The 21765-nt window shown below is 43.8% G+C and overlaps 1 protein-coding gene across 1 annotated transcript; it reads left to right on the top strand.

The window, feature by feature from the left end:
• The first annotated feature begins 314 nt into the window (after window positions 1–314).
• On the top strand, window positions 315–20784 carry LOC115656044 (dimethylaniline monooxygenase [N-oxide-forming] 5-like). Its single transcript, XM_030572272.1, has 8 exons — window positions 315–446; window positions 4437–4625; window positions 6965–7127; window positions 8410–8552; window positions 10046–10245; window positions 12419–12774; window positions 14525–14597; window positions 20430–20784. The coding sequence occupies exons 1-8, from the start codon at window positions 315–317 to the stop codon at window positions 20782–20784; spliced, it is 1611 nt and encodes a 536-aa protein (XP_030428132.1).
• Window positions 20785–21765: the final 981 nt, after the last annotated feature.

Raw genomic sequence — 21765 nt, 5'->3', positions numbered from 1 at the left:
TGGCCTGGTCAGAGTAGCCATGACTTTTAGTTTCACTTTCACAATCAGTGCAAACAAGCAGGTTTTGTTTGTTTGTTTGTTCTTTACCTTGACTTCTACTTCCTTCCGTTACTGGAGCAGCACCGGAATCCCATCCATTGTCGCCACTTGTTATATCCTTGGAGGCAGCTGGTTTAGGAAGAAATCACTAGAGGCCAGACAGCAGACAGCTAACAAAACTAACATTTATTTACAGACACAGAGCTCACCCAGCCGGCCGAAACTAGCTGGGCTATCCACAATACTCTGCTTTATCCTCCCCAGCACAGAAGGCTATGGCAAAAAGCGTTGCAGTTATTGGAGCAGGGGCCAGTGGCCTAACAGCCCTTAAATGCTGTCTAGATGAAGGACTCCAGCCAACATGTTTTGAGAGAAGTGAAGACATTGGGGGACTGTGGCGGTTCCAGGTAAGTTGAGTTTATATCCAGGGTCTTGCATTATAGACAGCATAGTAAGCCAAGGGGTTCAGAATACTCCAGTTCTTCATGCACAACTAGGCACGTCCCTTCTCAAATAGAAATGAGCAGAGAGATTGCTGACTGCACTGGAAAATGCCTATTCTCCATGGGGCAATACACACAGCAATGTTGTTCCTCAAATCAGAGTGGGCTTCCCAGACAAAGGAGACTGCTTGCTGCATGATTTTTCTCTGCATATACCTTTTTAATATCATGAATGGAGGAGGGAAGAGAGGATTCTGAGGATAAGAGAGATCCACCAATGCCCAAGAACCATGCCATTATGGGAAGTGAATTGAGTAAGGTACGCCTACTAGGGCTGGTCAAACATTTTCTATCAATATGGTTTTAAATTGGGGTTTTAACTGTGGTGGTGATCAACAGCAAGGATAAAGCAGTGAGATGGAGCTCAGAGGGATTTTTAAAAAATACCAAGTTTGATTTTAAATTAAAAAGGGCAGGGGGAGGGAGCACCAATTAGAAATACCTTCCATAACACAACTCCAGCAGGCCCAGCTTCCTCCAGATAACACTTCCCACTGAAATTCTGACACCCAGCTGGAAGACAAGGAGTTTTATAGAGGGCTTCACCACCCAGAATCCTTTGCAGGCAATGGCAAGTCCCCACTTGGTCTCTCTGGGTGACTGACAACCCATCCAGCAAATCAGCTCTTTCCCTCACTCCTTGCTCTCTAGGCGCTTCACCCCATCACATTCACTAAATGATTTGTTGTGAAAATGTCATGGGGAGCAGGGAGGATAAAAAGCACTGTCCAGCAAGGTCTAATGCATACCCTATTGATATTAACCTAGGAGGGTCATGTGGCTAGAGCATAGGCATGGGAATCAGGATGTTGCGAGTTTTGATCCCTGCTCTCACCACACATTTCCTGTGTGATCATGCTTTGCTTCCGTTTCCCCACCAGTTACAAACATATAATCGTAGAAATAAATGTTGGGTTGGAAGGAACCTTAAGAGGTCATCAAGTCCAGCCTCTTTTGCTGAGGCAGGATCAAGTAAACCTAGACTGTCCCCAACAGGTGTTCGTCCAACACTTTCTTAAAAACCTCCAATGATAGGGATTCCACAACCTTTGAAAACCTATTCCAGTGCTTAAGTACCCTTATAGTTAGAAAGTTTTTCCTACTATCAAACCTAAATTTCTCTTGCAGCAGATCTAAGTCCATTACAACTTGTCCTACCTTTAGTGGACATGGAGAACAATTGCTCCGTGTCTTTTTATAACAGCCCTTAACATAGTTGAAGGCTGTTATTAGGTTCCCCCCTCAGTCATCTTTTCTCAAGACTAAACATGGACAGTTTTTTAAATCTTTCCTCATAGGTCAGGTTTTCTAAACCTGTGATCATTTTTGTTTTCTCTCCTCTGGATTCTCTTCCATTTGGGCATATTTTTCCTAATGTGTGGTGCCCAGAATTGGACACAATACTCCAACTGAGGCCTCACCAATCCCAAGTACAGTAAGACAATTACCTCTCATGTCTTACTTATGGCACTCCTGTTAATATATCCCAGAATATTGGATTTTTTTAACAACTGCATCAGATTGTTGACTCATTCAATTTGTGAACACTAGATCCTTTTCAGCAGTATTACCACCTAGCCAGCTATTCTCCCCTTTGTAGTTGGGCATTTGGTATTTCCTTGCTAAATGAAGTACCTTGTACTTGTCTTTATTGAATTTCATCTTGTTAATTTCAAGCCAATTCTCCAATTTGTCAAGATCATGTTGAATTCTACTCATGTCCTTCAAAGTGCTTTCATCCCTCCCAGTTTGATGACATCTGCAAATTTTATAAGCATGCTATACACTCTGTTATTCAGGTCATTAATGAAAATATTGAATAATAGCAGAACCAGGACTGATCACTGAAAGATCCCACTAGATAGCCCTCCCAGTTTGACAGCACACCATTGATAACTTCTCTTTGAGTGTGGTCTTTCAACCAGTTCAGCACCCACTTCATAGCAATTTAATTTAGATCACATTTCCCTAGGTTGCTGATGAGAATGTCATGTGGGACTGAGTCAAAAGCCTTTCTAAAATCATGTTAAAGATGAAAATTAAGTTGGTTTAGTATGATTTGTTCTTGACAAATCCATGCTGGCTATTTCTTATAACCCTATTGTCCTCTAGATGCTTACAACTTGATTGTTTAAACATTTGTTCCACTATCTTTCTTGATATCAAAGGTAGGCTGACCAGTCTATATTTCCCAAGGTCCTCTGTTTTCCCTTTTTAAAGATAGGTATTACATTTGCCCTTCTCCAGTCCTTTGGGACCTGACCTATCTTCCATGAGTTCTCAAAGATAATTGCTAATGGTTCTGAGATTGCTTCAGCTAGTTCCTTAAGTACTGTTGACTGAATTCCATTAAACCCTGCTGACTAGACAACATGTAACTTTATTGAAATATTCTTTAACCTGTTCTTTCCCTGTTTTGGCTTGCATTCCTTCCCCCTTGATGATGATAATTGTTTTGAATATCTGGTCACCATTAACCTTTTTAGCAAAGACTGAAGCAAAATAGGCATTGAACACCTCAACCATTTTGACGTCATCAGTTATTAGCAATCTTTCCCCACTAAGTAGAGAATCTACATTTTCCTTTATCTTTCTCTTGCCCCATTGTATTTAAAGAATCTCCTCTTATTGCCTTTTATGTCACTTGCTAACTCCTTTTGTGCCTTTTCTGATTTTGTCCCTTCATACTTGTACTATTCATTTGTACTCCTCTTTAACAATGAGGATAATATTTACCTACCTTCCAGGAGTGAGATGAGGTTTTATTTTTTGATGGTCAGGAAACACTGAGATCCTTGAATGAAAGTGAAAATTGCAAGTATCCATGTCCTGTCCGTATGCCCCCGGGGACATTCCTTCTCAGCTCCAAACATGGAGATCGGTTCACCTCTTAAAACGTGAACAATAACTAGGCATAATGTTTATATCCAGATATACTGATTTCTCCTAAATAATGGGCTCTTTTTCTGTTTTCCTGTGCTTTGGAGAGCTGCAAATGACTTTTACAATCTAGAAAACTCTAGCTAAAACAAAACATCTGTCTTGATTTCATTCTAAAGGTGATCATTGTAAGTATATTCTACGTGAAATATAGTAGATACCACCTGGTTGAATAAGATTTCTGAGACAATAATGTAGCACAGCCAAATTGTTTGGAATATTTAGTATCTATCAACTGGAAGCTGTTTTGAACAATACTGCTCTTTAGTTTCAGGAAGGCATAGTTTTGAGAGGAATTTCAAATCCTACAGCATACATGTGGGCTTGAAAATTCCTGACCTTCACCTGTTGTGGTTTAAGTCCTGTTGAGTACTACTCCTGTAAGATTGGCTTGAGTGGAGGGGGAGCTGAATGACTATTTTTGTCAAGAATGATATAAGGAGTTTTCAGAATTCATATATAAGGGGGAGGGGCATAAATTCCTGTTCGCTATTGACAAATTCTGCCAATGACTCCAATTTTTCCCTCTGTTTTAAAAATATGGTGTCCACAATCTTGACAGAAATCTTCAGGTTTCATTCCATTTCCAAGGGTAGTATTCACAGCGAAAGGTGAACAGCGTCCATTGAACCAAAACTCCCATTCCCTCGAAAACATTACACAAATCACATCCGAGCCAGACAGGTTTAGAAATGTTTGCTGGTTCTTTTTTTGCATTGCTTCTTCCCTTCTAGGTTCCAGCTAGGGTTGGAATTGGAAGTGGTGAAATGGTGTAAGCATATCTGTCCTCATAAAATTTCCAGCCTAGATTTTCAGCCTTGTGAATGAGGTTGAGTTAAGCATCCCAACTTTGGGATGTTTTTATGTCATGCAAACTTGAATGGTGAAACTTTTTGTATTGCCTCTGGACTACATTATTTGAAAATCCTGTCCTGGTTTGGTTGTTTCCTGCAGTACCGTGATACAGATTGGAAAGCCAGTATTTATAAATCTGTGACCATTAACACTTCCAAGGAAATGATGGGTTACAGCGATTTCCCCACCCCAGAGGACTACCCCAACTACATGCACAACAGCAAAGTCATGGACTACTTCAGAATGTATGCCAAACATTTTGATCTTCTCCAATACATATGCTTTCAGGTAAGAAATGACATCTCTTTGGAGGTGTGGAAGTAAAGTGCAGCTCTGGGGGCTAACTGCTCCCCCTAATCCAATAAATTTGATGACATTGCATGGGATGCTGCGATATTATCACACATGACATTATGTGACACGGTCACCAAACAATGCCTTGTGTGGTGATATTTCAGCAAAGCTGAATTAGATCAGCTCTCCTGGAAGGCTGGATAGTAGCAATAGATAGCACATCTAGAGCTACGCAAAAAGATTTTCCTGCCCTGCTCCTCTGTCAAGTTATCCTGCAGTAGTTCATGAGCATGAGTACCAACCTCAGAGCAACTATTAAGTAGCAGGGCACAAACCCCAAACTGGCTGTGAGTTCTATACTTAGATTTCATCAACCATGTATCAAGTGTAAACTCCTCAGACATTTTATCAGCCTTAACATGAAGCCACAGACAGTCCCCTTGGGAACTCCAATCTATCTTGCCACCTCGGCAAGCTTGCCTTTTGCCTTCCACCAAAAATCACAACAATATTCAGGTAACTCCCTGGATCAGTCACTTACCCAGATCAGTTGCACTTTGATCTCACACCAAAGCCAACATTTGGAGCCAATCCTATAATAAACCATCTAAAGATTTATTACAAGGCTAAAGCAGGTAAACATAAACACACAAATGAGTTCCAATCTTAAGTTTCAAAAAGTAATAGCAGCTTTTATGATAAACAAGCTTGATATGTCCTTCAGGGCTAACCCAGGCCTGGGAATCTTTTGCTCATGCATAGTAATCCTTGCCCTTCAGAGCGCAAGAAGCATAAAAGATACAGTTCCTCCTTGTTAGGGCTTTTTATTCCTTCCCTCATCTGTGTTGAGTTGCAAATTCATCTGTTGGGAGGAATTCAATTGCATATCTCTTCATTAGGGAGGGTATTTAACACAGTCTTTTGTCCTCTGATGTTCCACAATGGTTTGTCTGGTGTTGATGAATAAATATTACCCTGTGACATGGAATACAGATGTTATAAGTGAGATGAATGCAGGCAGCAACTTGCAATCATTCAATAAAATCCAAGGACTAAACACATTCTTATAACTCTGATATCTATTTTAACAATACTAACACACAGGTGAGCCAGACTGGTTTCCAGTTATGCATTTGTCAGTGTTCAGTTGGCCTTGGGGCCTTGGTATGAGCAGACACCTTGTCTGCCAGCATCACACCCCCAAGCAAAACATCAGTGACAAATAACTTTTCTGATGAGAAGTGAAAACCAAGCCCTAGACCAAGTGTGGTCATCAGCAATTCCATGACACAGTCTTCAAGAGCAAGTGGTTAGCTTTGATGTCCTGAATTACTCACATTGTCCTTACCCTCAGACAGATATTTACAACCACATACAGTATCTTGGGGGACTGTTATATTAACTTCCTGAATGTTATCTGTACACATAATCTAGATCTCTGTGAGCCAAGGATTGTCATCTGGCTGGTTGGGCAGGTCTACCAAACTCTGCCCAGGAACTAGAATCAAGGAGGGGGTGGGTAATTATGAAGTCCCAGGAGCTGTAAATAGCTCCAGCAAGAACCAGCCACTTGGGTAGTTTTCACACACTGGTTTGAGTCAGGCTCAAGAGAGCCAGGAGTCAGAGCTTGGGATATAAAGGGCCAGCTTGACTTGATAGACAAGCCTTCATTTTAATCCAGCAAATGGATGTGACTTTATGTACAAGGAGCAGGGGGACCAAACCCATAGGAAGGGCTGGAAGGACTGGAATCTGCCAGGACTGATGGGGAAACTGACAAGCTTAAATATGCATTTAGACTCTTTTAGTTCTTTTATATGTACTCTGTAATGCTTTTATCCTAAAATAAATGTACTCTGCTTTGAAAGAGCTATCCGGTTACTGGTAACCGCTGGCATATGCTGGTCATAACCCCTGGAGAGGGAGCAAAGCACAAGGGCTGGACTTTAGTCAGATCTGCTGAGAGAAACACAGGGAAGTGCAGATGGGCTGTAGCCTACAGTTCATGGTCAGAAGGAAGGACATGGGTCTCTGCCCACAGGGAGGTGACATGAGGTATTCCTGGAGCAGACTGTGAAGGGGAGTGTCAAAGGTGCAGTTACCCCAAAACTGTGAGGGCTGGTTTCTGGTATATTAATATGTATACTGGTTTCCCTGTACTTTTCTCCATGCCTCCAAAAACCCTTGCATAAGCTGTCATTCAGTCAGTTCTCCTTTGCCTGACTGGCTTTGGGTGTGTGGCTTCTTGGCTTTCTCAGACCGCATGCTTCAGCATGAATAGAGAAACAAAATAAAGCCAAGCCAAAGTAAGGGGCTGTCTGCTTTTCTTCTAGACGAGCATGCTCAGTATAAGAAAATGCTCCGATTTTTCCACCACTGGCCAGTGGGATGTTGTCACAGAGACAGATGGGAAGCAGAATTCAGCCATCTTCGATGCCATTTTGGTTTGCACTGGCCACCACATAGATCCTTACTTACCCCTGGAATGCTTCCCAGGTCAGTGGGATACTAAGTATCAAGTCTCTTGGTGACTGGGATGTGACCTGCTCTAACTGGGAATGAACAGACTGGAGTGGTTCAGATAAAAGGGCTATTAAGGGTGGCTAAGCAGCCCTAGAGCTTGTGAATCTTTTCAAAGGAATTCAGCTCATGGACTCAGACTTTAAGGCCAGAAGGGACCATCATGGTCTTCTAGTTTGACCTCTTGCATATTGCAGGCTACAAAACCTCACCCACCCACTCCTGTAATAGACCCCTAACCTCTGGCTGAGTTACTGAAGTCCTCAAATCATGATGTAAAGACTTCAAGTTACAGAGAATTCACCATTTACACTAGTTTAAACCTGCAAGTGACCCATGCCCAATGCTGCAGAGGAAGGCGAGCCCCCCTCCCCCCAGGGTCTCTGCCAATCCCAACCTCAAATATGGTGATTAATTAGACCCTGAGCATGTGGGCAAGACCCACCAGGAAGATACCTGGGAAATAATTCTCTGTAGTAACTCAGAGTCCTCCCCATCTAGTGTCCTGTCTCCAGCAGTTGGTGATTTTTGCTACTGGCAATCACCAATGGGCCAGATGTCACTGTAAGCTGTCTCATCATATCATCCCCTCCATATACTTATCAAGCTCAGTCTTGAAGCCAGATAGATTTTTTGCCCCCATTGCACCCCTTGGGAGGCTGTTACAGAACTTCACTCTTCAGATGGTTAGAAATCTTCATCTCATTTTGAGCCTAGTCAAACTATAGAGGAAGGCAGGGTCAGCAGAAGCACATCCTGCTCATGTGTATTGTCCTTCCCTAGGTCTTGTCCCATTTTGTGCTGAAGGCAAAAATCTTTGAGTCCTTATCCCAAAAGCAACATCCAGTTAGAAGGACTCTGCTCCTGGAAACTGAGGGAGCTGGGGGCGGGAGGGTGGAGGGGTGGGATGGATTACAAGCCTTTGAACCAGAAGCAAAGTTTTGGGTGCCCACGTCTTGGCAACATTCAGCTATAGTCAGGTCTGAGAGGAGTTTCAGTTATGGCCTGATGCTTTCCTCCCTTAGGGCACGTAGACCTGCTGTGTGTGGATCTAAATACCATACACACACCCTCGTAGTGACCCTACAGACACTGTTCTCCCGCATGGAGATATTCCCTTATCCAGAGCCTCTCCATGTACTTTCTCACACCCTCTCCAGGCACTGGAAATGCATCTTGGCCAGGTGTAGAAATGCTCCTTTTTATATAATGTCTTCCTGGCTGAGGTTTCACCTTCTGGCTTCTTCTCCCCTTACAGGTGTAGAGAAGTTTAAAGGAAAAATAATGCACAGCCGGGAATACAAGTATCCAGAAGAATTTCGGGACAAGAGAATGGTTGTGGTTGGCTTGGGAAATTCTGGCATAGATATTAGTTTGGATCTCAGTCACACAACCAAACAGGTACTGTTGGCTATGACCTTCCAGCAATTTCAGCCTCAGAGGCTGGATGGTGCTGAGTTGTTTTATTTAGCTACTGGGTATGAATAAGACTTGTTATTATCCGAGTCTCTGCTGAAGACTTTCCTTCCTATGCTGACTCTGATATGACTGCACAAGTTCCATTCACAATGAGTCTTCATCTTGCAGCATGTAAGGATAGTACTGACAGTAATAGCCCAATAAAATAATTGCAAGCTGTCGAACTAAATTGATTCCTGATGTACACCACGTGTGCCCAGCCCAGCCCCTTGCTAACGGTGCATGCAACTCAGGATGGACCCACTGCCATGCAAATGGTAAGAAGGCAGAAATTGTAACTGATCTCACTTTACAAATACATCTTAGCCTTAAAGTCACTTTAGAGCATAACACAGCTTGGACGCAACCTGAGTCCCATTGAAGTCAGTGGAAAGGCTCCCACTGACTTCAATGAGCTTCGGATCAGGGTCAACTGTAAGAGGCAGTGTTTTGGACCATCACTGTAGGATACCAAATGACCTGTGAAAGTCTTCAGAATGCAATTTGTGTCCAGGAAGCTGTAAATAAAAGAAAAGAGGCAGTGTCTTAAACTGAAGTGATTTCAGATCCTCAGCATGGCTTATTGTCCACTTGTTTGATTCCCAGAACTACCACAGACATTCACTGGGGTTCCCCCTGGATTAGGAGAGGGAAGCAGAGAGCCTAAGGAATTGCTAGGCATTTATCTGGGGAAACTGATTTAGTTACAGCCACACTTAAAAGGGAGAGTAACAAATTGGGGCAAACGTCTACTGTTGGGTCAACTCAGCGGATCTCCTCTCTGCTGCTCTGCTCACCCTAATTTTATAGGAAATCCTTGGTGAGAATTACTGGGTGAATCTGAGAAGAATTTTGTCCTTAGTCTTTTAAAATGGGCCCCAATCCTGCAGTTTCCTAATCTTACTTAGCCATCTCAACAAGAGTTTTCCATAAGCAAATGGCAAGCAGAAATTACAGTCTGATACTCAAAACCTGTTCATCTTACTGTTACCTTATCCCACCTCCCCCCCCTTTCCACATGTCTCGTCACTGGTCGTGTGTTGTCCTCGTTCTAAACTGCAAGCTCTCTGGAGTGAAAGCTGTCTTCATCACCTTTGTTGGTACAGTACCTAGCGCAAGAGAGCCCAGATCCTTGAGTTGGGCCCCAAGACAGCACTGGAATACAAATGATGATAATAAATTAATTCAGTGGGATTTTTGCCTGAGGAAGGATTGTAGGATTGGATCCATTTTGTCTTTTTTTATGTAAAACATATTCATTTTTATTCACATACAAAGAGAGGCCAAGCCATCCCATCGTGATATCCCCAAATGATACTACTTGCTTAGCAATGAAACTAACTCCAAGCAGCCTGCCCCTTGCAAGCAGACAGGGACAGGCACAGAACAAAGAGCAAAAGCCCTGACCTGTTTCATTTCTGCATCTCTTCCGGCAGGTACTTCTCAGCACCAGGACAGGCGCCTGGGTGGTGAATCGCGTCTCTGTCAACGGCTTCCCCCTTGATGTGGTACACTTCACACGCTTTAAAAATATGCTGCGCCACATCATCCCTTTGTACCTGATGAACCGGTGGGGGGAGAACAAGCTGAATGCCAGGTTTAACCATGAAAACTATGGACTGAAACCTCAATTCAGGTAACACCACTATTTCAGGACTCTCACAGCCCTGGGCATTTTATGGGTCAAATTTTCCAAAATCCTAAGTGACTTAGTTTTTTAAGTCCCATTTTCGAAAGTGACTTAGGTACTTCGGAGCCAAAGTCTCACCGAAAGTCAATGGGATTTTAGGCTTTAGGGTGCAGTTGGGTCACGTTTTCCAGCTTTTCCTCATACCATGAGGGCTAGAGATGTACTTTTTCTTAAGGAAAGCTGAGGTTCCCGCCTGATCACTTAACTCGTGCAGCTGGGGCTTGTAGAAAAACCTCTAATATTGTGAGACTTGCAATAAAATCATGAGAGCTGGTGACACTGTAACATGTGACTTTGCACTTCAAGCTGGGGAGGCAATTCCCAGCTCAGATAGATGTATCCATGCTAGCTCTGGTCAAATTACAATGCTAAAAATTGAGTGTCACCTCAGCAGTGGGAAGGGCTGGCCACGTGAGCATGTGCATAGTGTCTTGGACTTGTACCTGGTGTGGTGGAATGAGGCATCACAAACCTCCTGTGAGGGAAGTGAGTGGTGACGTTCCCATTTCACAGACAGGTAAAATGATGCCCACAGGGTGGAGATGCACAGCCCAGGATGGGAATGCTCACAGAATCAAGATCCAGGGCTGAACTTTGCAGCTTAAATCTGTGCCTCACAGACTTTTAAGTTGCTTGCTCAAGGTCACAAATCAAGTCACTGGCCAAGCCAGGAACAGAAATCAGGAGTCCTCTCTCTAAATTCCCTCCACTAAGCACTAGACAACTATCACGTCTACAAGAACTTGGGCAGAGAAGCCCCCCACAGGGGGGTTAGACACTCTACCCCCTTCGCACAGGGTGTAGCACAGGGTGGCCAGCCCCTGTAAGTGAAGTGGGTCCGCTCCACTGCCGACTGAGGCTGAGCCCTAATGAGGGGCACGGAGACGCTGGAGTTAAGAGCAAGAAGAAAGCTGCAGGGACGGAAGAATGCGGCAAATGGGCAGCTCCAGAAAGGGGCTAGGATAAGCCCTGGGCAAGGCTAGGCTCCTGGGAGGTGGCCCACAGCTTGTGTCTCTGGAAATAAAGAACCAGAAGTAGCAGGAGGAAGCTGCTTGGAACCCACTGAAAAGAAGGTAGTGCCAAGGAGGGGCAGATATGGACTGGGAAAGACTGCGATTACCCTGGGATGGGAGCTATCATTTTAGTTGACTTTCATTGGCAAAGGAGCAATGAGGGTCTTTGCCTAGGAAGAGGGAGTTGAGTCCCTGAAGAACTCAGTGCAGAGAAGTGGGACATTAAGGTTTGCTTGAAGATTGTGGACCGTTATTTGGAAGACTAGTAAATAAACTTACACATGGGTGCTTTCTGTAATCAAATGGTGTCAGAGTACTAAGTGCTGGGACCCTCAATCAGTAGACAGTGCTCAGGGACAGCTGCCCCCTGTGATAGGATGCCTAATAAATCTAGGTATCTTTGACCATTTTACCCTTAGCACATGCCTACATTGAAAGTGCAGGTGTGGCTGTAGCCCAGGTAGGCATACCCACACTAGCTTTAATCTAGCATGCAGATGTAACAATGGTAGTGAAGACATGGCAGACAAGGCTTCAGGACAGGCTGGCTAGCAACCTGAGTAAGCACCCAAGGTAAGTAAGGGTGCAATCCTGCGCCACCCTGCTTTCACTGCTGTTGTTACTCATTCTATGTCTACACTGCCATTGGGAGGTGTGATTGTAGCTTAGGTGGGCAGATCTGAGCTAGCTTTGCTCTAGCTAGATCATCACAAGCAATGGAAGAATGTGGCAAAAGGACAGGTAGCAATAGCAATGTTGCCATGACAGCGGGGGCAATGAAGGGGCTAGCCTTCTGAGTACAATCCCCACCCCAGGACCCTAGGTACATACTTGAACAGGTTGCCCATACTGCTACCCCGCAATGCTGAAGCTACCCCGGTATTATTACTTTAGTGAGCTTTGAGCTTGCTAGAGCAAAGCTAGCTCAGGTATCTCTACATGTGCTGCAGTCAAACATCTCAACTGCAGCATAGACATACCATTAGATTAAAGCTAGGACAGGTATAGCTACTCACACTGCAATCATACCCTCTCTTGAGTCTCCACCATTCTAACCCAGCACAGCCTATTCACACTCAGTTCTCTGCTCCTTCCTGACCTTACAGGTTTCTCAGCAAGTATCCTATCGTGGGGGATGACCTGCCCAATGCCATCGTTTCTGGCCGGGTGCTGATGAAGCCCAACGTGAAGGAGTTCACTGACACAGCTGTGATTTTTGAGGATGGGAGCCGGGAGGAGAACATCGACATCGTGCTCTTTGCTACAGGATACAACTTCTCATTCCCCTTCTTGGAGGAGAATATCCTCAGAGTCAACAACAACCGTGTCCCCCTGTATAAGTTCGTCTTCCCTCCACACCTGGAGAAGCCCACACTGGCTATCGTTGGCCTCCTCCAGCCACTGGGGGCCATCATGCCCATTGCGGAGCTTCAAGCTCGCTGGGCCATCAGGGTCTTTAAGGGTAAGAAAAATAAGCACCAGAGGTTCTCTGCTTGCCACTCTGCTAACACTTCCCAGCAGCATTCCATACATTTCTCAGCATCTCCCATACTTATGGTGACAACCCAGTCTGAGAACCTATATAGACCAGTATAGACCCAATACAAGCGCTAAGCAGGGGTGCGAGGCTGATTTGAAGGAGAAGGCTGAAATCCATGCTTGATAGTGCCCAGTGGACCAGGGTATCAAATCAAGAAAGGCAGTGTGGCCTAGTGGCTAGAGTGGTGGCCGGGGACTCAGGAATGCTGGGTTCCATCACAGCCCTGTCAGTGACCTGGGGCACATCATTTCGTCTCTCTGGGGCGGAGTTTCTCCCTTTGCAGAATATAACGATGAAAAGTGCTGCATAAGAGTGACTGTTGTTGTCACAGATGTCATTGAGGGGTAAATACAGCCTTTACTTACTAACTTAATGTTCAGTTATATGCTCAGTGCCTTATTGCCATGTTCATCACTCAGTAAATCTACTTCCTGGTAGGTCACTGCTACTCCTGTTCTTTGTTTCTCTTCCTGCCTCATCCTCCATTAGCTATTTCTCTCTCCTTTCATGTCTCTCTTCTGTTCTTCCTTCTGTACATCCTTCCCTGCAACTAATCTCAATTCCCACCCTGCTTGGCTTCTTACCGCCTTTTGCCCCTTCCATTTCCTCAGTGAGCTGCCATGCAATAGTTAATGTTGACTCTGAAGGGTCATCACTGGGTTTTATAGCTGGCATGACAAGGTGATTAGCAGGGGAGTTTACCCCCCCACAGTCATTGTTTCAGAACCAGTGTTCACTGCACTGGTTATATTCGGATTACGACTGGAAAGTACCTCTGCAGTCACAAGGGTTAGAAACTTATTTCATTTAAAGTTGAGATTCAAGCAATCTGGATATATCACGTCAGCCTAATCAATACCAGCTACAGGCCATATACTTAGCAGGCTACTCTCTAGCCTAGGGAAACCATCTGAACTTCATAGGAAGATGGGGCTGTAGCTAAGCTACTATCTTGGCAGGGTCTGAGCACAATGGGGGCAAGAGGAGGCACGGCCGGGCCATTTTTATACCCTGGGGATTTGTGCACTCTGCTAAAGCTACTGATGCAGGGTCACTAGGGTCTCAGCAGCTCCAAAATGGGGCAGATATAAGCCACTTGCCATCTGCCTCTGCATTGGCAGTTTCAAAACTTAACAAAGGAACCATGTTATAAAGCAGGTGATGCACCTGAGTTGAACTATGTGGCAAAAGGAAAGGAACAAACAAAAAGTTTCCCAGTCTTGTGAAGTGGGAGAAGATTTCTTGTTCAGTGGTACCCTATTAGAAGGGAAGTGAGCAGAGCAGTACAGTGGAAGTCAGGATCTCTGGCTTTTTCCCTCAGCTCCACCTGTCTGTCTTGCTTATATTTTTGTGCTTCCACCCGTCACCCTAGTAGCTGGGCGTATAAAATAGATGAGCGATAGGATGGTTCCTAGTCAATACCATGGACTCTCTGGTTCATCTCCCTGTTCAGGTTAGAGGAAGCTCAGTTTAAGGACAACTGTGCCACCACTTCGATGTGTGACCTTGAGAAAGTCACTTAACTGCTCTCCACTTCATTTTACCCATCTGTAAAGGACAGGTAAAAATAGACACAATGGTATTGTGAAGCATCCCTTATCTGAGGTTGTAAAATGCTTGGTGATCCAGAAAGCATCACCCTGTCTAAACCCAAAATATTCTGCTTTCTCAGGTCTGCTTCAGTTACCTTCAGTAGATGACATGATGGCCGACGTTACCAAGAAGATAACGGAGAATGAGAAACGGTAGGAGACTATTATATAGAATGATAAAATGTTGATCTTGGTGAGTAGTGGTGACCAAGGCAACCGTTGCTTCTTTGCGTAATGCAGCCATGTATCTCTGCCTCCCCCTAGTGGCTGGACTGTCTAAAGAGGTTTGAGTTTCTTTCCACCTACAAGCTAACGCATATGGTCCTTTGGCTCATGTAACAGAGCCTTTTGTTTTAGGTTCCCTGGTTCAATCCCTACGGATGGACCTGCAGAGGCGTATTGTGTGTCTCTCACTAGTGATGCTCTTTTTCAGCACCTGTGCGGAATCCGTACAACTTCCGCAGTGTCAGAATTTGGGTTTTGTATTGCCCATGACTGACTGGTGCTATTGTTGGCTATCAAGTGCCAAACAAATGGTCATAAACTAGGGAAAAAAGGAGGAGGAGGAAGATACCCAGATCTCTATTTCTGTGTGCCCCAGGAAGGAAATTTGGTTATGCTGTGGTGGCGTATGTTAATCTTCTGAGTACTCAGGGCCCAGAGATGGTTGATAGAGGTTTAGAGCCTGATTCTCATCTTGCTTACGCTGCTTTTACTCCAGTGTCACTCCATTGACTCAATGCAGTTACTCCTGATTCACACCAAAGAAAATGAGAAGAAAATCAGGCCCAATCTGTTAAGTGTTTAGTGCTGATATACAGAGATGCACAGAGGAAACCATTTCCAGTGCTCGGTATGTGTTATTGAGCCTACAAAACACAGGACCTATGCTACATATTCTTGAGCACCACCTAGTGGCACCTCATCTATTAACTGACTATTTACTAGAGTTGGCAGGAAATATTTCGACAAAACAGATTTTCATCGGAAAATTCAGATTAATCAAAACTGAAACTTCACCAAAATGTAGTAGTTTCAATGAAAAGTTCATCAGGAAGTTTTCTCAGCTCCAGGATGGCACTTATGGTGAAGAGAGCCCAGGATAGCCAATAGCCCTTTGGTCTCCTAACCTGAGATGCAGGAGACTCAGATTCAAACACCTGCCCTGTCTGATTTGGAGCAGGGACATAAACATGGCATACTATAACCTCTTTATTCCATGCGGAACATAGGACCTTCACCACTGCCTTCCATCTTTGGCAATCTCCTGCTGCAGTCTTAGTGTCTTCGTATGCCATTTTGATGACTTTCAGTTCTGCTCCTGTTGTGTGTTTCCAAGTTGTCCTTGGATACCTCTTTGCTTCTTGCCTGGAGATCTCAGTCCAGTGCCTATCTTGTTATTTTATTCAGTCCTTTCCCCATAGGTATCCTAACTAGCTCTATTTTGTACCATAATTTCCTGTCCTATCAGTCTCTGTTTCATCCTCTTCCAAAACTCTTCATTTGTTAATTTTTTTTTCTGGCCATCTGATATTAAGGATTTGTTTAAGGCAGATGTTTATACACATTTGGAGTTCAGTTAGGAGGGTCTTGATAAGTCTCCAAGTTTCAGCACAGTACACTAAAAGACAGGCTTTACAGTGGTGTTAAATATTTAGAGTTTAGTTCAGAGGGCAATGTTTCTGTTTCTTCAGATCGGCTTTAGGGTTGTGAAGGCATGACCAGCTTTTGCTGTTTTAGCTTTAATGGTTTAATGTCCTTATCTGTTCCACCTGTTTTGAATATCATGCTGTCAAGATATGTGAATTGTTGGACATCCTCTCTCAATCCCAGAAAGTGTCATTGCTGTTGTATATTGATTCTTGTGATTTTGGTTTTCTCTGTATTGATTTTCAGTCCTACTAACTACACACAGGCTGAAGAGCATGTGTTTAAGCTTGCATATCTCTGTGGACATGGGACCACATGTTGATATTGCCTGCAAAAATCGAGGTCTTCTAGGTGCTAGGTGAAAGTCCATAGTGAATCCATTGGTGATTCTGTTTTCTTTCTTACTACCCAATCTATTATCAGTAGCAAGGTCATGGGTGACATAAGACATCCTTGTCTAATGCTGGCAGTTACTTTGAATGGCTTGGCCAATTTGCTGTTGTATATTTGCTGTTGCTGACATGTCATATTTTCACAGAAGCACTGATATTCACAATTTGCTGCAGAACTCCATAATGGCATAGCAACTTATAGAAGACTGTTCTGTCCACTGTGTCAAAGACTTTTTGGAAATCTATTAAACTCACACAAAGTGGTCATTTCCATTCAATCGATAATTGTATGATGAACCATAGGATTACTATTTGATCTATGCATGATTTCTCCTGTCCAAACCCTGTCTGTTGTCATAGCCCTGACTCTATTGCTTCCTTTAGTCTGTCTAGGATAATGTGTGTAAGTATTTACTTGGGTTGGACAGCACCTGAATGTCTCTCCAGTTTTTGGACAAACTGAGGTCTCTTTTCTTTGGCAACTTGACTATATGATCACTTTTCCACTCATTTGGTAATTTTTCTTCTTCCCATGTCTTTCATAAGAGGCCTATCAAAATGTCTAGTGCGTTCTTTAAACCTGCCTTAAAGACCCCTGCTGGGATTTTGTCTGGACGTGGTGCCTTTCCACGTTTTAACCAATTGCCTGCTGTCTATACTTCTAACCTTAATTGTCAGGGTAGTTAAGCACTGCAATAAATTGCCCAGGGAGGTTGTGGAATTTCCCAGGGAGGTTGTGGAATCTCCATCATTGGTCCATCAAGGTCCCTTCCAGTCCTATGATTCCATGATTCTATTCTAGTGATGGGTCCTAATTCAGATGTTCCTCTACATCTGTGGAGTTAACCATTGGCTCGCGATTCAGTAGTTCACCTAAGTACCTCCTCCATATATTGAATTGCTCTGCTGTTTGTGGTTAAGTTACCCTCATTGTCTTGGACTAGTCAGTTGGTATCTGTTTTTCTGCCTGACAATGGCTACAGATTCTCAAACTGTGGTCCGCGAGCTCCATTCAGGTGGTCCGCAGATAGTTCCCTCTAAAGTTCATGCCTGGGAGGCTCCACACGAGACAATGAAGGGCCACCCACCTAATTAGTGGAGCTGCTCAGGGATGGGCACATCCATCGCATTAGAAAGGTAAGACTACTGATATTAAAATATGAATTGTGTGCTTTTATTTGTAGAACAAACAAACATTAATTATTATTAAGGTGTTTTTATACAGCGCTTTTATCCAAAGCACTTTACAATACTTATCTAACAGTACAAACATTTGGAAAGATCTTTAAGTGGTCTGCCGAGACCCTCAGCAATTTTCAAGTGGTCTGCAAAAAAAAAAGTTTGAGAATAACTGGTCTAGTGATATCGTACAGTGTCTGCATGTTATTTTGTGCTACTGTTGCCATTTTGTCTCTAAAATCTCATCTGTCTTGCCATTCTTTTTTCTTTCTTTGTTCTTCATGGTATGTTCCTCCTGGAGCTGCTCTTCCTGTATTATTGTTCTTGCTTTAGTGTGTTTAATTTGACATCTTTCTTCTATTTTCTGCCATGTCTCCTCAGATAGTGATTGATTGTAGAGTTTCTTCCTGAATCCTGGGTTTTGGTGAGGTTTTACATGTTCCATTTGCCTTCTACTTTTCCATCATCCTCATTTTCAAGTGCCTGGTATCTGTTTGCTGGCACAAATCTAAACTTTTTTACCGCCATTGGTTTCAAATGAGTGATGCTACAACATGGGCATCTCTATTTGGTTTCTCTTTTTTTTTGTCACTTTTATTCTCCAGTTAGCTATCACTGGTACATAGTCCATTCCCATGCCTGCTATAACATCCTCTAAAGCTCTTCCCCATTTGTACTGAAGTGTAATAATAGATTATTAGGGACTTCAAGAGATCATCTAGTCCAACCCCCTGCTCAAAGCAGGACCAACCCCCAAATGGCCCCCTGTAAGGATTGAACTCACAACCCTGGGTTTAGCAGGCTAATGCTCAAACCACTGAGCTATCCCTCTCCCTGAATGAGAGCTGTTTAACAAGTTATCCTGACTAGTAAGGAGAGGGAAAATAGTTCCTCTAACAAACAGGTCATTCATTCCACAAAATCAGCAAACACCTCACCATTTTCATTCATTTCACAGAGGTCTTGTTTCCCCATCAATATTATTCTCCATCCAGAGATCTGAACCGAATCACCCACATTCCAAGCAAGTGTTCTCACTACTGAACTACTGGCTATTCTGGGTGGGGAATGGGAGTTCTCATTTTTTGGTAAAACCTGTAGAAAGGACTAGTTTTTCATTCTATTGCAGAACACAAACAAATGTTGAAAGCTCTGATTTCTTTTTCATAAGAAGGAAATTTTGTTTTCCAGCCAGCCCTACTATTCACGTGTATATGGCTAACGCACAACTCTCAAACAAGCAACACTTTCTCTTATCCATTCAGTGGGCTGGAAAAGCAAACTTCCCAAGGTTTAACAAAGTAGCTTTTCCCTCCTCCTCATAACTACATTAGATAACCAAGCTCATTAAAAAGAAAATGCTCAGCAGTAGGCAGTTTGGTCTTTCTTGCTAGTTACTTAGTTAACGGCTTACTAGTTATTATGGCTTTCTGACATCCACATTTGGGCTCAAATGTAAAGCTGAGGTCCTGCCCATCTGTAGTTGTTAAAATCACATGGCACTTTTCACAATGATGGGGGTATCAACTTAAAGGTCCTGCCTAGACGTGAACTGGGACAGTCCTATTTTGCCTCCTTAACTGTTAATTGAGAAGCAACAAAAGGTCAATAGAGTCTCACTCTTTCCAGGAGGTGTAAGTATGGACCAATGTGTTTACTTTAGAAAGGATAACAGATTAGGCCTTGCTTATGTGAAGTACGCTGGAAGATGCCTGCTTTATGGGTGGCTAATTGTTTAGAAGCTGGTTGTTCTAAGTAACTCAATTGTTTAGTACTGTTTTTGCTAAGGATTTGGTTGTTTTCAATTAAAGGAACCCAATTAACTCGAAAATGACATATCTAGCCACATATTTATATCCACTCTTACATGTAACACCTCAGAGCAGTGGCTAAAAGAAAGGAGAGAAAACTAGTTTGTTCTTCGGTTTTTGCATTTCACATCATGATATGTCTGTCAGTTTCACTGCTTCCATTGCATAGTCAGTTAGGACCTGATCCTGCAAAGGATTCATGTTTCATACCATGCCTGCTCAGAGAAGCTACACGGAGCGAAGAAACAGCATGGCAAGTGTACATAAGCTCACCAACTGAAACAAGTAGCTGGCTGGTGTCTTTTAGGACTGATGAGCTACATGTGCCTCTGTAAATGCTCATTGACTGAGATTTCCTGTAGTATAGGTTCTGATCCAAAGCCCACTGAAGCCAATTAATTTCAGTGGGCTTTGGATCAAGCCCATAATGCATCCAGTCAGGTGCAAGATGATACTTGCAGAATGTTTGTTTGATTATTTTGACTGGAACTAGAGAAGAGCCAAATCAGTTCTGGATCTTGTTCAGTTTCACAGCACACAGAGAAGTTAGATAAAAATATTAAATATTCCTTCTGGAAGGTAGCAATGTAATAAAACTTTATTTTAAAGAATCTAGGACCATAACACATGAAGCCAAAAGCAGAGCGAGACAAAGCAGGCTGCTCCCAAAGGCAGAGAGGCTCAACTCACCTGCCTTGTTCTAGTCTGGCTCTTTGCAGACCAATTCTGATCACTTGCTTCCCTCAGAACTTCCAGCTTCCAAGCAGGACCAGGAAATGCCCCCTGAAATTTAAAGTAGTAGATCATAGTTTTCAATATGCCACAGATCTCAACATTTTTACCTCAGGGGAAGGTCAGAGCTGGATCTCATCCTAATAGTCTCAGACATGTCTGAGTAAACATTCAGCCTCAAATCGATGCCGGTCCATATGGCTTTTCTCCTTTGTCGCAAGGTACATTCCGAGCCAGCACATTACCCTGCAGGTGCAGTACATTGATCATGTGGATGAACTCGCCTCCCTATTGAATGTGAAACCCAACCTGCTGTTTCTCTTCCTGACGGATCCGAAGCTGGCCCTGGAAGTGCTCTTCGGCCCATGCACAGCATCCCAATTCCGTCTGACTGGACCAGGGAAGTGGGATGGTGCTAGGAAGAGCATCCTGACCCAGAGACAGCGCATCTTAAGGGCCACAAAAACTTGGGCTCTGAAAACCCACTCTGAGAACGACACCTGCCTGGTCTTCTCTCTGTGCGTTAAAATAATGGGCCTGTTCGTTCTTATTACTGCCATTTGTGCTTATTTTTAAGTGTCCATGTGTCGGTCTCCAAGGCCACTATGCAGCTGCAGAGTGAATAGAGCCGTAATGTTAAACTGGCCTTTGCTTTGCATCACTATCTTGCTTGCTCTCCATGGCTTGTTGTTTGCTTCCTGCTCAAAGCTGCCTGGCCTAGAGGTGTCATGGTAATGTTAGAGGTGATTACGCTACAAATAGGAGATTTGCAAGAATCACTGAATCCATCTTTGGGAACCAGAGAGTGCTGGACTAACCTACTCACCACTGTGTGCCATACTAACCTAGCTAGCTTTGCCAGGTGGAGCCATAGGTGGTCATTTCTACCTTCTCTCCTCTGCACCGTAGCTGCTAAAGAGGAGGCAAAGACCCAAATCCTGATCTCTGTGCAATGGGCTGTGCTCAGTGGAGTCCTTGGGGGTCACAGTAGCCCAGAGACTACTGTGTCCTCCCCTCCTCCACAGGTGGACTTAGCAACTGGATCCACACTGATCCACCAGCCGTGCCCACTGCAAGTCAGGTCTGATAGGATCCTCTCAGAGCATGCAGTTAGCTTTAATATCATGCTTTCCATCCATCTCTAACATGCCCACTGGGGAGAAGAAGATATAGGGGCTGGCTATGTAGGTTCTTCATGCACTCTAGACTCCCCAGTGCCAGGAGAACCCCTCAGCAAGAGACCTGTGGGTCGTTCTCACTCATTTTCCATGCTGGGGTGGTTCAAAGGGAGCAGAGCAATGCAAAGAATCTGCCCCAAAGTATTGATTGTGGCTCCTTCACCTTCTTGAAATAAAATGTTCAGCCCTCTGGCTAGACACCACTGCTCTAGGTGCTATGCCAGTATGAGCAACAAGAATGACTGATAGCAGCGTAGTAGCCATGTTGGTCCCAGGGTCTCGCTGAAACAAAGGTAGGTGAGGCAATCCAATAAGAGATATGACCGTGCCGACCTTACCTCTCTAATAATGGTGGTCTCATTGCAAAATCAAGGGAGAT

This window comes from Gopherus evgoodei, chromosome 8, assembly GCF_007399415.2.
Source record: "Gopherus evgoodei ecotype Sinaloan lineage chromosome 8, rGopEvg1_v1.p, whole genome shotgun sequence".
Lineage (NCBI taxonomy): Eukaryota > Metazoa > Chordata > Testudines > Testudinidae > Gopherus > Gopherus evgoodei.
Note: the sequence above shows the minus strand (reverse complement) of the source record. Positions and strands in the feature narration are given on the sequence as shown.

Excerpts from the sequence above, each read along its gene's own strand:
- LOC115656044 (XM_030572272.1), top strand. The coding sequence starts at position 315 with ATGGCAAAAAGCGTTGCAGTTATTGGAGCAGGGGCCAGTGGCCTAACA. Across the intron at positions 447-4,436 it reads GGGGACTGTGGCGGTTCCAG|TACCGTGATACAGATTGGAA; the intron begins GTAAGTTGAGTT and ends TGTTTCCTGCAG. Across the intron at positions 7,128-8,409 it reads ACCCCTGGAATGCTTCCCAG|GTGTAGAGAAGTTTAAAGGA; the intron begins GTCAGTGGGATA and ends CTCCCCTTACAG.